This window comes from Felis catus, chromosome D4, assembly GCF_018350175.1.
Source record: "Felis catus isolate Fca126 chromosome D4, F.catus_Fca126_mat1.0, whole genome shotgun sequence".
NCBI lineage: Eukaryota > Metazoa > Chordata > Mammalia > Carnivora > Felidae > Felis > Felis catus.
In genome coordinates, this window is record NC_058380.1 from 57,715,853 (window position 1) to 57,731,893 (window position 16,041).

The following is a 16,041-nucleotide window of genomic DNA, read 5'->3' on the forward strand; positions in this document are numbered from 1 at the left end:
GTGATCTACACGTCAACTCAGAGTGATATTTCTTTTATTTGGAAGGTCAAATTCCAAAATTCCAGCTTGAACAAATTTGGAAGTCTTTAGAACAGGGTGTCCGAACCTTGGCACTATTGATATTTTGGGCTGTTGTTTGTTATTGTTGTCAGGGAGCTGCCATGCGCACTGTAGGATGTTTACAGCATCTCTGGACTCCTCTACCCATTAGATCCCAATAGCACACGCTGCTCCTCCAGTTATGACAACGAAAAATGTCTCCAGATATTGCCAAATGTCCCCTGGGAGGCAAATCACCCTTAGTTGAGAACCACTGCTCTGGAGACTTGTATGAGTAATTGGAAGAATATCAAAACTGGAGATCAGGCCATGCGACTCAGGATGGCCACCAAGATAATAAATGTACTCCTTCAAGTACAAGGTCAAAACAGCCAAGCCCAAAAGAACAACCAGTTTATTAGAAAAAGAAAGACAATGAGAATCAAAGGGGGCTGGAAAGTCAGTAGCAGATTGCTTTTTAATATTGATTTAGATCATTTTATGGAAAGTGTTCCTAAAACCACGACCAAAATAGATGGCTATCTGTAACAGGTAGTTGAAAAGTCAAACAAAGAAAAATAGATGAAGAGAGATCTAGAAATGAGTATTAAAGAACACCAAGAATGTTTATTTTCACCCCTCATATTGCTTGATGAGAGCCCTAGCAGAAAGAAGTCATACTGATCCAGTTCATTAGCCCTTATCTGTGAGGCCTGGGTTTTTGTTTTGTTTTTGTTTTAAATGGATAGAGTATGGTTTATTTCTACAGTAGAATATTATTTAGTGGAGAAAATGAATGTAGTACAGCTTCACATAACTACATAGATGGATCCTTGAAGGTAGATTTTAAATGTCAGTAAAGCTGGTCCTTTTAAAAGTCCAGATCACATAGCCGGCTTATGATTTAGCTACAACTAAAAGCCAAAGTCATCTCTATTCAACTGTAAGAGCACTTGATTTCCACCTACCTTTTATTTATGCCTGTATTATTTCTTTTAGGAATTCATTCTTTTACTTGTAAGAGATATTAATCATAGCCCGTAGGCTCTAAATATCCAAATGGCTTTGAACAAGGAGTTTTTTGTTTTCGTCTTGTTTTACCTCTTATTTTCCTTACGGTGACTTTAACATAGTGTGATATTTTCTGAACAGTGATCTAAGAACTCTAGAAATACTAATTCTATTCTCATTATCTGCTTTTGACTTGCTCTGTAACCTGGGGCAGTTTCCCCTCTGATGAGGAAACGGTTTGTTCATCTTTAAAATGGTAGAGAGATACCCCAACATCCCAGGGTGACTATGTAAGAATCATCTTTTTATTTTTTATTTTAATTCTAGTAAAATTAACAAACAGTGTTAATATTAGTTTCAGGAGTACAATATAGTGATTCAATAATTACATAAGAATAATCTTGGAGGCCTTAATATGTAGATTTCTGTGGTTCATTCCCAGATTCTGATTCTGTAAGTGTAGAGTAAGGCCTAGGAAGCCCAGGTGATTCTAGTGCATGGCCATGTTTGAGAACAATTAGGGATGCTCTCTAAGCACGTTTCAACTCTAAAATGCAGCAGTTACATGAAATCTCTGTTTCCCTAAATACCTTTTATTATATTATCTTCTGGGAGCCCTTTTATATACTGCAAGAGATAATTGAGATTAATACATTGTAGGTTACCCCCACATACACAGGTACAGCTTTACATAAACATGGTTTGCTATAACATGATCAGCTTATGGCTCAGGATGAGGATCTTGACCCCCAGTATGTGTTAGATGGTGGTTTCTTTTTTCACCAGGATGCCATCTCAGTTTCTTCATCCTCAGCTTTGGATTTGGAGAAGAATGAAATAGTTTGATATTCTGATTTCCATGTAACCATAAAGTGGAATAAAATTAGAAATTCTGCATGGTGGTTAATTTGTTTGTTTTTCTTTAATTTGCAGAATGCTCTTTTCAGTTGCATTAGCAGAAATGAAAGTAAGTATTTTGTCAATGGTTATATGAGCAGTCCAAGGAGCAAAACACAGTTTACAGAATACGATTTAGCTGTTATAAATATTGCCAAGACCTGGCATGATGTGGGCTGTTAGTAAGCTGCCTAAAAGCCCATCAGGGTTCTCATAGGCTCTTTCCTCTAGGGTGTCCAGGCCATTCATGAATTATGACAATTGCCATGTCTTAAGTGCAGATTTACAAAGCAGATACTGCTGTTAGATGGGAATATCATGCTCTCCTTGAATAAATAGAATTACTTACAGAAATTAAGCATTCCCAGGTCATACAATGTAGCACTTGCTGAAGGCTTCCTCTCAGTTCACTCAGCAGATGTTTACTGACTGCTTGCTCTGTGCAGACATACATGCACGTGAGGACACAATCTGTGCACAAAAAAACTCTAGAACATGGAGGATATGGGATAGTGGCACTGATAAAATTGCTGCATGAGTTTAGAGGAAGGAGGGATCACATCCTGCCGGGGTTTAAAAAAAAATTTTTGTTATGTTTATTTACCTTTGAGACAGAGTGCCAGCGGGGGTAGGGTAGAGGGGGGGGGGACACAATCCGAAGCAGGCTCTAGGCTCTGAGCTGTCAGCACAGAGCCCGACACGGGGCTCAAACAAGCCGAGCCATGAGATCATGACCCGAGCCGAAATCAGCCGCCCAACCGACTGAGCCACCCAGGCACCCCCTGCCAGGGTTTTAGAGGTGGCTTCATGGAGTTGGTAGCTGAGCTGGGCCTTGAAGGATGGACAAGATATGAACAGTGCAGATGGGAAGAAGGGCATCACAGGTAAAGGGAGTAGTGAGAGCAGTTACAGCTGGGAAAACACAGCTGAGGAACAGAAGAGTTGTTTGGATTAGTTTGGCAGTTTGGTTTATCAAAGTATATATAATAAGAAACGTTAGCTGGCTGCACTTTATCTTCTAACCCTCGCAAACTAGGGCTTAATTCACAGTTTCCCAGATAGTGTCACACATAATCTTTGTCCTCCCACACTAGTGAGGAAGCCAGCCTCATGGAGGAATCAGAAGATGGGCATCCTTGGCTTATTCTCACTTATCTCTTCTGTCCTCAGTATTCCCCCATCCCTCAGTTTATCCTCACTAAGGTTAACAGTGATAAATGTAGCCATTAATTATTCTTTGTGTTGAAATCGAACAGTTCAGCAGTGAGCACAGTAAGTAGTAATTACAAGTTAAAAACAGGTGGCACAGTAATTATGAAACTGTTTCCTGGTGCAGGAAACCAAGGCCTATCCTGCCATCAGTTCAGTCCTAGATTAATTTGCGTATAGTTTTATCATTGTCATTATTTCTGGAAGTTGCTTGGATTCCCTGCTCATTCCCTGGTCTGTAGAATTCACCAGAAACCTGATTCTCGTTCCTCCACGACCTCTAATAATTATCAGAGATTTCCTACCTGCCTTTCTCTTACCTGTTTTCCTGCCATATCTCCATCTTGGTTCCCTTAAGCCCTCCACAGACCCCCTAACCTCTCCTGTGAGGGTCTTTTTTTCTTCTCCAGTTTAAATCCCACATCTGTACCCCTAGCCACGCATCCAGCTCTCCCCAGATACCTGAGATGGTTCCTCCTTGATTTCTAAAAATACATAAATCCATAAATATATTTCAAATGCGGGGTTTACTTTTCAGTATTAAAGCAGCTCACGTCAGTTGTGAGGTAAAGACTGTTTCAACTTAGGCATGTCCTTGGAGATGTTCAAATGGAACAGAACTTTTGAGATTTCTTTCAAGATATACAGTTATATAACTGTCAAATTTATGAAATGAGCCTGATATCTCTTAGTTTTTACTCGTCCTATTTTATAAACCCCCCCGGAGGGGTCTTGTTTTATTTTGGCTTTGTTTGCCTTGCTTTGTTTATAAATCTCCACAAGTCTAACATGAAAAGAAATTGTGCCCGCGGTTCTCAGTATGGGCAGTATTAGCATTTTTGGAGACAGTTTTGGCGCTGTGAGAATGCCCTGTACATTGCAGAGTAAACAGCCCTGGTCCCCATGCACTAAATATTAGCAGTAGCTCCCCAAGTCATCATGAAAGCCAAAAATACTTCCACGTGTCTCCATAGTCTCCCACAGGGGTGTGCTGCTCCTGCCGAGACTCACTGGACTATATAGATTCTAAGTTGACAAATAAGACTTCCTTGTACCAGTGAGCACCTGAATGTCCTATTCCGAAATGTCTTATTTGGAGTCTACTATTCTGAAAGTAGTGCTGATTTAAAGTAATTGTCTTCTGTGGCATGGTTTTATTCTCCAATTCAAAAAGTTGCGAATTGTTCTATCAATATTATGATGCTTTATTGTTACCAAATAGCTGTTTCCATTCCAACAACCTCTCCTTTGTTCCCCCTCAGTGGGCTCAGTTTGTTGCAGTTATGCAGGCCATCACACAAACTGCCGAGAATACTGTCAAGCCATCTTTCGAACAGACTCTTCTCCTGGCCCATCTCAGATCAAAGCAGTGGAAAACTATTGTGCCTCTATTAGTCCACAGTTAATACACTGTGTGAACAATTACACCCAATCTTATCCAATGAGGAACCCAACAGATAGTAAGTAAAATTGATATATTTCTCTTGTTTCAATCTTTGGTAAAATAATTTGTAAAAAGGAAGTAAATTCTTGTAGATATCTGTAGTCTCGGTCATTTGGGAAACACCAGACTTCTTTGGTGTTTAGATTTGGCAGATTGGATATTATGGTCACAGCTGAAAGGTACCAAGAAAGATAGAGCTGTCAATGGTATGAGGAAGCAAGCACTCTTTGTTTCTGAGGATGGGAGAATTCATTGGTATGGATATTTTGATAGGAAATTGAGAATTTCAAATGACCATACCTTTTAATCTAGGAATCCCATTTCTTAGAATTTCTCCTTCAAGAAAACTCATAAATTTGCAAAAATATATCTACGCACGTGAAAGATGTTTGCTACAACACTGATGGTAATGGAGAAAAATTAGAAATAATTCAAATACCCATCAATAGGGTATTGATTAAAATTGATGAAATAAATTATATATCTGTATAATAAAAATACTATGTAATCCAAATAAAGAAAAAAGTATGTTTATATAGAAAGTCCAAGACATAAAAAAAAGCAAGTTGTAGAACTAACTGTATAATATGGTTAGTTATATACCTATTCTACATTATGTGTTTTTGTGATGCTTGAATTTTTATGGTGAGCAGTTACTACTTTTATAATAAAAGCATCATAAAAATGAGAAGAAATCCTGATACTTTTGAAAATCAGGGCCTCCTAATGAACCTGCACCTTACGGGTCTTCAAAGCCTCAGCTTTGTACATCCTATAATCCATCTTTATTTAGAGATGAACAAACTTTAAACAATTGACTAATTAACCAAACTGACAAAAGACAAGATTTATAAGCTGGATGCCAGTGTTTTGATTTATAGTGGGATACTGAAAGACTTGTTTTTGTAAACTCAGAAGCAGTGCTATGTGCCCTGTAAGTCCAGCATCTAAAGGAGAGCTCTAAAGCTTATGACGTACTGTGGTGTGGCTGCATGGTGAATATCAGAGGATGAAGCATTTGCCACAAATGATCTTCATTCATTTTAAAGGCAGAGTTATAGAAATTGACATTTAGGCTATACAGAGGTGCTGCTGGAGCTAAGGTGGTAGCAGCTCAAAGTATAAATAAACAAACAAAAACAAAAACAAAAACCAGCAAGATGTTTTAAGGGTAGAAGAACAACCATCTCAAATGTCTATACTGATACATAGGAAATCTGGAAAAGAAAGCTGTGAGAAGGTATGCCTGAATACGTTTCTTAAAAAGTCAAAGACACCTGAGAAAACTACTTCAAAGAACCCCTTCTGAAATCTGTAATCTGATTGGAAGTGCTTTTATTTTCTGATTCTTTGTAGAAAATTAAAAGCAGAAGGAAACTGACATTTTGTCACAGTTTGCTATTGTATTATTTAAATTACAACTTAGATTGATTAACTTGTATAGATATATGAGCTTTATATCCCAGAATGTCATGAAATATGGTGTTTGTGGTTTTTGCTATTGAAATTATTCCTCTCTCACTCTGCCAAGAACGTAATCCCTTTTAGGCAGTAGTTTCTAGGATGAAATAATTCCAGTTTAACGTATAGTACCTTTCCCAGGAACTTAAGATACTTTACATGTAAGGGCTTCTCAGGTGGAAGACGAGATGACCTTTCATTTATGTAGAAATGATGCCAAAGATCCCATGACTGGGACAGTGGTGAATTCTGGAAATAGATACCTAGTCCACGTAGGTATCTATTTGCTATGCTGCAAAGTAATGGAGAGAAAATTTGGTAGGCCCTGTGTACTGCAGATATTGACATGTGATTGAGTGGTATTGTTTCCAGTACACCACCATGTTCTTCTGTTCTGAGCAGTGTGTGACATAAAATCAGCTAATTAAGCCACATGTATTATCCTGAAAACGTAGGTTTATATTGCTGTGACAGAGCTGAAGACCATGCTTGCCAAAATGCCTGCAAGAGAATTCTGATGTCTAAGAAAACAGAAATGGAGATTGTTGATGGCCTCATCGAGGGTTGTAAAACTCAGCCTTTGCCTCAGGATCCTCTTTGGCAGTGTTTTCTTGAAAGCTCACAATCTGTTCACCCTGGAGTCACTCTACATCCTCCTCCCTCTACGGGCCTTGATGGGGCTAAATTGCATTGTTGTTCTAAAGCAAACACTTCAACATGTAGGTCAGTATCTCATTTTTCTTTATTAAAACCAGTAGAAAATAGCATTTTAATTCGTGATTTTAAGTGCTAGCAAATGTATGTTATATTCTCGCAGGAGTTGAGAAGATATAAACTCTTTCATCAGGAGTTGAGAAGATATAAACTCAGGAGTTGAGAAGATACAAACTCTTTCATCTAGCAAATATTTATTGAGTGTTGTTTATAGAAAACATTGTTTTTGAACATCAAGTGCTAAAAGAACTGTGTTTGGGGGTATAGTGGATTAGCATTGGCAGGATCATAAATATTTAAAGATGATGCAATTTGGATTCTACCCTCAAGGCTATCATTAAGTAAGCTTACAGTTTAGAAGATGTTTTGATCTGACGTCTAAGGCATATTTCTCTTTGTTAAATTATGAAACTTTGAACATTAACCAACCTTTTGCATATATTGGTGAATGATCTGGATTGGCACTCATACACAAAGGTAGATAGCAGTGTATTAGCATTCATTTGGATGATAACACTTAGGGATAAAAAATTAACACAAATATAAGATGGAAGAAACAATCTAGAGACAAGAATAAATGGAGATTACTAAGGTTGTGGTAGAACACCGGTGAAATAGAAGTTTGCTTTATTAGGGAGATTTTAGGTGAAAAAGAAGTATATATTACTAGAACATCCTGAAATTAATATCATCTACCAGGAAAGAAACAGTCTTTTCTGTGGTTTCTAAATGGAATGGACCTTTAGCAGAAATTGTGCCTAGAGTAGCTCATCAAACTTTACCAAAGATATTTTTAAAAACTGGAAAATATCCAAAGAAAATTAACAGAAGATCTTAAAGAGAAGTTAATTTGGTCCTGTAATTAAGGAAATTGGATTGCATTAATAAATATATTTATGAGAGGGATGCTGAGTAATTCTTTGAATGTCTTTAAAAGAGTTTATGCCCTAAAGCCATTGGAGATTGGAATCTCTGTGTTATCCTAGAAGAACTTCACTGAAAAACACTTTGCCCTGCCTTACCTTGATGTAAGGTTTTGTGGTTTATTTCCATCTTTTTTCCTCTTCATGAAACATTATGATTGTATCACCTTATGATGTCAGTTTATGACATCTTACGGTGTCAGTTTGTGTAAATCTTGCTTTTATATAGAAAACTAATTCTGAGATGTTACTAAACAGTCTGTCCAAGGTCATAGAGAAAGTTAAGGGCTAGAGAAAGGACTGGTTTCCAGCTCAAAGTACCTAATATAACTTGATCCCGCCTTCTTTATCTCTATGATGTGTAAGCTCCATTGAGAGCAGGGACCCGTCTCTCTTATTTACCACTGAATATCCAATGCCTTGAACAGGGTCTAACACAAAATAGGCACTCAGTAAAAATCAGTAGAATGAATGAACAAACTTATAAAAGTAAAGACATCCTCCTCAAAGGTTTAATAATGAGAGTCAAATAAAATGTGGTAGGAGTGGAGAATTTTTACTTATGACTTTGTATTTTGGTAGTATTAAATTTTATATTATGTTTTTTTACATTTTTATTACATTTATAAATTTTAAAAATTAAACTAATTTGAAGGCACTTGAGAAATGGTACTGATATTATTTTAGTTATATGCATGTAGTCAAGTTGCTCTGTAATCATCAAGTACTACAAATAAGATTGTCATGTATTAACTACAATAGTATATAGAAGCTTTGGAATTCATAAGCCTTTGCATGTAGACTATCTGGGTGTATCTTAAGGAAGATAAATGACTTTGGGATAATTTTTCAGGGAGAAACTAGTGAACTCTAAGTCTGTAAAGCTTCTTAGTTCTGAGGACCTTGTCACAGTTTTACTTTATTTATAGGAAGTAAATAAATATAAATATAGGGGGATCTATCTTTGTGGAGGAAAAACTGTATGCCTTATCTTACGTGAACGGTAAAAGAGGGATCAGAAATGGAAGAGATAATTGTGCCAAGAATAAAGATGTACGAATATAATTAAACATTACCTTTAGCACTGAGCTTTGTAGCAACCATGGCATAAAGGAAAGAGATGGGTAATAAAAGAAGGCTAACACTTTCATGGAAAAGTTCTGCTTATGGCTCTGAATTCTAGGGGATAAATTTTAGTCTTTTGGTTTTTGTACTTTTTTCTTGTTCATATTCTAAACTATGTATTCACTTGGCTCACCTGTGTTTCTATATTTGTGCCTTTGTTTTAGGGAACTGTGCACTAAACTTTATAGCATGAGCTGGGGCAATACACAGAGTTGGCAAGAGTTTGATCGCTTTTGTGAATACAATCCAGTGGAAGTGTCCATGTTGACCTGTTTAGCAGATGTCCGGGAACCTTGCCAGTTGGGCTGTAGAAATCTTACTTACTGTACTAATTTTAACAACAGGTAGGAGCAAATTATTATACATGGAATAGAAGTATTTTATCATTAATTATCTTGTTTTTAAGTAATTGAAAAGACCACTTTACTCTCATTTTTACTCGGATGCTAAGTTAAAAGGAAGTAGCATTTCTTTATTTCATCTTTAAATGCTATATAACCCATCTGATACATCACCTCTAAGAAAGGAAGCACTTCAAGACTAGACTAGACTAGACTAGACTAGAGATACTTAAAGCATCTAGAGTTCAAAGAATCTTCTCTGCCTTCAGTCTACCAATCTTACCCACTCCCTTCTACTACAAAACCAGTAGAAGCAATTTATTGCAGAATAAATCACTGTGAACAATTTGGCCATCCAAATGCCCTCTTGTGAACAGTTTACTTTGAAGGACCTCCAGGGTGGTTGAAGGTCTCACTCAGTGAATTCCCTATTGTATGCAAAAATGTTTTCTTAGCTACTTGTATTTTCTTGGGTATCAAGTATGGTCAGAACGACAAGGGCCCAAAACTGAATGGCTGAACAAGCAGTGAAGAAAACAAAAAGGCATCCAAAAGCCTAGAGAACACCATATCAGAGAAGCCAGAGAGAGTTTCTAAACAAGAGGGGGCTGGTTCTGTGAGCTGCAGCCTGGAGATCAGGAGGGCAAAGAGGAAAAAAGTCAATCATTTGGGCCAGAAGAAGGTTCAAACTAACACAAATCCCATTCTTTTAAAAGTATTCAGAATATTATTTTGAATAAGAAAATTGAGATATCTTTACAACCGGTAATAGAGTGTTAGCCAATAAGGACTTGGCTTAGAGACTGAGGAAATTTGAAGTCTATGAAATGTTTAAATTTAAACTTAGACACATAGTTCTAGCTTGTGGGGATGGTGGAGTAGTTTGTATCAGACTAATACTTCTGCAAGTACCAATTGTGAGCTCTGTACAAAATATTAAAAAACCATTGTTTTGAAGTCATTAGAGAAGGACCAAAAGCAGGAGCGGTAGAAACCACACTGCATGAGAGCCACATATCCAGTTTTCCCTTCATGGGCACTCTCTGTCTCCTTGCCTGGCATAAAGAGTTCATGCAAAAAGCAGCAGTCTTGGGCAGAGGAGTTGGAGGTCAGAGCTTGGGACTGCTGGGAGTAGAAAACCCCAGAAAGGTGGGAACCACAAAAGGAGATGCCCCAAAATCTCCAAACAAACTCTCCTTAAATCCTTGAATTTAACAAAGTCACAGGATACAAGGTTAACATACAAAAGCCAATTATAGGGGCGCTTGGTGGCTCAGTCGGTTGAACGTCCGACTTCAGCTCAGGTCATGATCTCGCAGTTTGTGGGTTCCAGCCCTGCGTCGGGCTCTGTGCTGACAGCGCGGAGCCTGGAGCCTGCTGCAGATCCTCTGTCCCCCTCTCTCCCTGCCCCTCCCCTACTCGCTCTCTCTCAAAAATAAACATTTAAGAAAAAAAAGCTAATTGTATTCCTGTATGTTAACAACAAACAACTGGAAAATGAAATTTATTTTAAAAATACAAATTTATACAATTGCATCAAAAAACATGAAATACTTAGGATAAATTTGACAAAAAAATATGTAGGAACTATACATTGAAAACCAGAAAACTTTGCAGAAAGAAATTAAAGACAGTAAATAAATGGAGAGAGCTACCATGTTCATGGATTAGAAGACTCAATATTGTTGTTAATTCTCCTGAAACTGACCTCTAGATTCAGTGCAATCCCAATCAAAATTCCAACAGGCTTTTTTTTTTTTTATTATTTTTTAAATATTTTTTTTAACGTTTATTTATGTGTGAGAGAGAGACAGAGTGCTAGCAGGGGAGAAGCAGAAAGAGAGAAAGACACAGAATCTGAGGCAGGCTCCAGGCTCTGAGCTGTTAGCACAGAGCCTGACATGGGGCTCATACTCGTGAACCGAAAGATCATGACCTGAGCCGATGTCAAATGTTTAACCGACTGAGCCACCCAGGTGCCCCCCAAGAGGCTTTTTAAAATAGAAATTTCCGGGCTAATTCTGAAATTCAAATGAAAATACGAAGGACCTAGAATAGCTAAAAGAAGTTTCAAAAAAATAACAGATTTGGAGAATTTATAGTACCTGACTTCAAGACTTATTATAAAGCAACAAAAATTAAAGCAATGTAAATTGGCATAAGTTTGGGCAAATAGATCAGTAGGACAAAACAGAGAATCAAGAACAGACTCACACACAGTAAATTGATTTTCAACAAAGGCACCCAGGCAATTCAATGCAAAGAGAAACATCTCTTCAACAAACAATGCTGGAACAGTTGAATATGTTTATGAAAAAAAAAAAAGAACCTCAACCTCTATCTCACACTGTACACAAAAATTAATTTAAGATGGGGTCATAGAACACAACATAAAAGCTGAAAATACAAAGTTTCTAAAAGAAAACAGAGGAGATTATCTTAATCTGGCTGCAGGCAAAGATTTTATAGACAGGAGACAAAATATACCAATTATAATAGAAAAAAATTAATGAGTTAAGGTTCAACTGTAAACACTTGTTCACCAAAACACACCATTTAAAATTTGAAAAGGCAAGCCACAATCTGAGAGAAAATATTCAGTGTATCACATGTACACACTCACACACATTTGACAAAGGACTTGTAACCAAAATATATAAATAACTCCTACAACCTCATAATAAAAAATCAAATAGCCCAATTTGAAAAATGGGCAAAAAAATGTCAAGGGTCTTTCAGCAAAAAAGACATCAAAATAGCCATTTAAGTAGATGAAAAAGTTCTTTGTCACTATTTATGCAAAATGCAAATTAAAACCTCAGTGAGATGCCTCCTCATACCCACTAGAATAGCTAAAATTAAAAGATTAACAGTCGGGGCACCTGGGTGGCTCAGCTGGTTAAGTGTCTGACTTCAGCTCAGGTCATGATCTCACAGTTTGTGAGTTTGAGCCCTGGGTCGGGCTCTGCCCTGTCAGCTTGGAGCCTGGAGCCTGCTTTGGATTGTGTCTCCCTTTCTCTTTGCCCCTACCCCACTCTCTCATTCTCTCGCTCTCTCTCAAAAATAAATAAACATTAAAAAAAAGGGTTTTTTTTTGAGTGACAATATGTGAAGCAGGTGGAGCTCTCATACTTCCCTGCTTAGAGTATAAGATGGTTTAAGACCTTTGAAGAGTTTCCTTGCAGTGTCAAGTCCATGACCCAGCAATCCCATTCTAAAACATTTACCCAAGAGACATGAAAATCTAATTCCAAAAAAGATTTATATAGCAACCTTATTCATAAGAACCCAGAATTTGGGGAAAAATAAATAAAATGTACATCAGGAAGGGAATGAAAACACATGGTGTATCCGAACAATGGAATAGTATACAGCAAGGGAAAAGGCCAAACTACTGATAAACCCCAAAATATGGATGAGTCTTATGTTGAATAAAAAAAGCCCAATACAAAATAAAGGCTTTATAATTCCATATATATGAAATCCAAGAATAGGTAAAAATAATCTATGAGGATAAAGGTCAGAAAGTTATTGCCTTTGGAAGAGGAAATTGGCTGGAGGTGGGCATAAGGGAACTCTATGAGGTGATAGAAATATTCTATATCTTGTTTGGGGCTTTGATTACAGGGGTGAATACAATTTTCAAAACTTACTGAACTCTCAAGATCTGTGCATTATATTCTTTGTAACTTATATCCCAATAAAATATTTTAGCTAAATAAAATAAATATTTAAATTTTTAAAATTTTGCTCATCAAAAGACACCAATAAGAAGATGAAAAGGCAGGGGCGCCACAGTTGCTCAGTTGGTTAAGCATCTGACTTTGGCTCATGTCATGATACTGTGGTTTGTGAGGTCAAGCCCTGCATCGGGCTCTGTGCTGGTGGTGCAGACCCTGCTTGGGATCCTCTCTCTTTCTCTCTCTCTGCCCCTTCCCCACTTGCATGCTCTCTCTCGCTCTCTCTCAAAATAAATAAATAAACTTAAAAAAAAAATTTACAAAAAGAAAATGAAAAGGCCAACCACAAACTGGAAGAAAGTATTTGTAATACATATATCTGAAGCAGGACTTATATCCAGAATATATTAAGAACTCTTATAACTCAATAGTGAAAAGACAACTTTTTCTAAAAAGGGCAAGTAGCTGGAAAGACACTTCACAGAAGAAGATACCTGAATGGCCAGTAAGTGCATGAAAAGGTGTTTGACGTGACTGGTCATCAGCAAAATGCAATTTTTAAAACTGCATCTACAACTAAAAAGACTGACAAGCATGTAAAGCGGCTGGAACTTTCATATGTTGTGGCTTAAAGTCTAAAATGGTGTGACCACTTTGGAAAATAGTTTGGCAGTTTCTTAGAAAGTTATGACCCCAAATGCTCTTTGTAGGCATGAAGAGACATGAAAACTGGAAACAAAACTTTTTGTCTATAAACAGGTGAATGAATAAATGAGGATTTCTCAAAGTGTGGTCCATGGTCCCCAAGCCCCATGGGATCAAAACTATTTTTTATAATAACACTAAGCTGTGATCTGCTTTTTTCACTCTTGTTCTCACAAGAGTGAACAGTGGGGTTTCCCCAGTGCTGTAAGACACATGATGTAATTGGGGCGCCTGGATGGCTCAGTCGGTTAAGTGACCAACTCTTAATTTCGGCACAGGACGTGATCTCACAGTTCATGAGTTCAAGCCCCACATCAGGCTCTGCACTGACGGCGTGGAGCCTGCTTGGGACTCTCTCTCCTTCTCTCTGTCCCTCCCATATTCTCTCCCTCCCAAAAATAAATAAGTAAACTTAAAAAAAAAAAAAGACATGTGATGTAACAACAGATTGAGGTCAAGAAAAGGTATGAAAATCCAGCAGTCTTCTATTAAGCCATATATTAAAGAGATTTTCAAAGCTGTGAAATAGTCCTATTCTCACTAATTTTAGTTTTGCTTTGAAAAATATAGTTGTGTTTCACAAAAACATTATTTCTTACATGTAATGGGCTTATCCTTTTAAATGAATTAAGAACTATGAATCAAAAGATCTGTTTTGATTTATAATGTCATAGATATTGGTGATTGTAACCCACATAAACAAAAGCTTTTTGAGAATGCAGTAATTTTAAGAGTGTAAATGGGTCCTGAGATTGAAAGTTTGAGAACTACTAGGATAAACAAATTGTGATGCATTTATTAACGGAATGCTACTCAACAGTAAAAGGAAACAACAACTTATGATATACATAACAAAGGTAAATCTAAAAAAATTATTCAGCCAAAGACACCAGACCCAAAAGAGCATATACAATATGTTTCATTTATATATAAAGTTCTAGATAAGTATGAATGGAGGTAGCCTCTGGGGTATAGTCAGTGGGGAGGGCATTGACTAGACAGGGACCCAAGGGAGCTTTCTGACATGATGGAAATGCTTTTTTTTTTTTGTCTTTTTATAAATTATACCTCAGTTTTTAAAACCTGGACTCATTATTTTGTAATATGAAAGAAATGATACAGTCTAGAGATGATAGTCCCATACAGAGTGTTTAAGTTTTTAACTTTTGTTAAAAAGGAAAGATGCAGTCAAAATCTTAATGTGTCTACATTGAATCTCCATACATGCAAAGCTGATATCCTTTGATACGTCATAGGTACGTTCTTTAAAAAAATCAGGTTTTCCTGATGCATTAGTATGTCAGGATTTTACCCATATCTTCTCTCTAGAAAATAATTGCCTCTCGATTCTGGCCTTTTTGCTTTTCAGGCCAACAGAACTTTTTAGGAGTTGTAATGCTCAGTCAGATCAAGGAGCCATGAATGACATGAAGCTGTGGGAGAAAGGAAGCATAAAGATGCCGTTTATCAACATACCTGTTCTTGACATTAAGAAGTGCCAGCCAGAAATGTGGAAAGCAGTAGCTTGTTCACTGCAGATTAAACCTTGTCATAGGAAATCCCGGGGAAGTATTATCTGCAAGTAAGTTTCTCATAATAATGACTCTCCAGTCCTGGTTCAGACCATGATCTGAACCACAGCCTATCTTTAGAGTTTTCCCTCCTACCACTTCGTTTGCCCATCACCCCACATGTCAAGTGCTTTCCTACTTTTTCCTCCTCTGCTTGAATTACTCTTCCATCTCCACGTGCCCACTGCCTGTGTTTCTTAGCTCCTCTCAAATGCCCATCATTCCCGTGGAACCTTCCCATATTTCACTTGCTAATAGTAATTTATCCTTACTACAAATTTTTATAGACCTTTATCTGAACTTTTCTTATGCAATTTAGTTCCAGAAACTTCAGTGAATACCTTCAATACACAATTCTATTTTTATATTTTATTTTGTATACTTGTCTTTTTTTTAATGTTTATTTTTTAAGAGAGAGAGATAGAATGAGAGTGGGGGAGGTGCAGAGAGAGAGGGAGCCACAGAATCTGAAGCACGCTCCAAGGCCTCTGTCAGCTGTCAGCAAAGAGCTGGACATAGGGTTTGAACTCACCGCAAGATCATGACCTGAGCCAAAGTCAGACGCTTAACCAACTGAGCTACCCAGCCGCCCCTATACTTGTCTTATATTTAGTTAGACTTTGCTCTCCTTGAGTTTATTCTTCTTTGTGCCTCCTTTTTCTTGTCTCCTCTTTCCTCTTTTTCTCCTCTTCAGTGATTAACATAATCCTGACACACAATAGGTGCTCCATAAATGTTTGGTGAGTGAAGGAATTAGTGAATGTAGTCATCGAGGCCTGTTTCTAGTAAACATTTTGTGAATGGTTTGCTTAGGAGATCTAGGATGAAGTAAAGAGGAAAGCTGCTATACTGAGTGAAACCAAAAGTATTGGCCACACAGTAATCTATGCCAGCTGATCTTCAATCATCTATTTTTCCAAA

At 37.3% G+C, this 16,041-nt stretch overlaps 1 protein-coding gene across 2 annotated transcripts in view; it reads left to right on the plus strand.

Moving 5' to 3' along the window:
- RECK (reversion inducing cysteine rich protein with kazal motifs) overlaps positions 1-16,041 on the plus strand; it is an 85,356-nt gene that overhangs the window by 30,980 nt on the left and 38,335 nt on the right. For both annotated transcript variants that reach the window (XM_011288552.4, XM_019816189.3), the window contains 5 exons: positions 1,984-2,017; positions 4,419-4,616; positions 6,517-6,784; positions 8,988-9,167; positions 14,919-15,131. In XM_011288552.4, the coding sequence (XP_011286854.1) occupies positions 1,984-2,017; positions 4,419-4,616; positions 6,517-6,784; positions 8,988-9,167; positions 14,919-15,131 (893 nt within the window). The remainder of the gene's footprint in view (positions 1-1,983; positions 2,018-4,418; positions 4,617-6,516; positions 6,785-8,987; positions 9,168-14,918; positions 15,132-16,041) is intronic.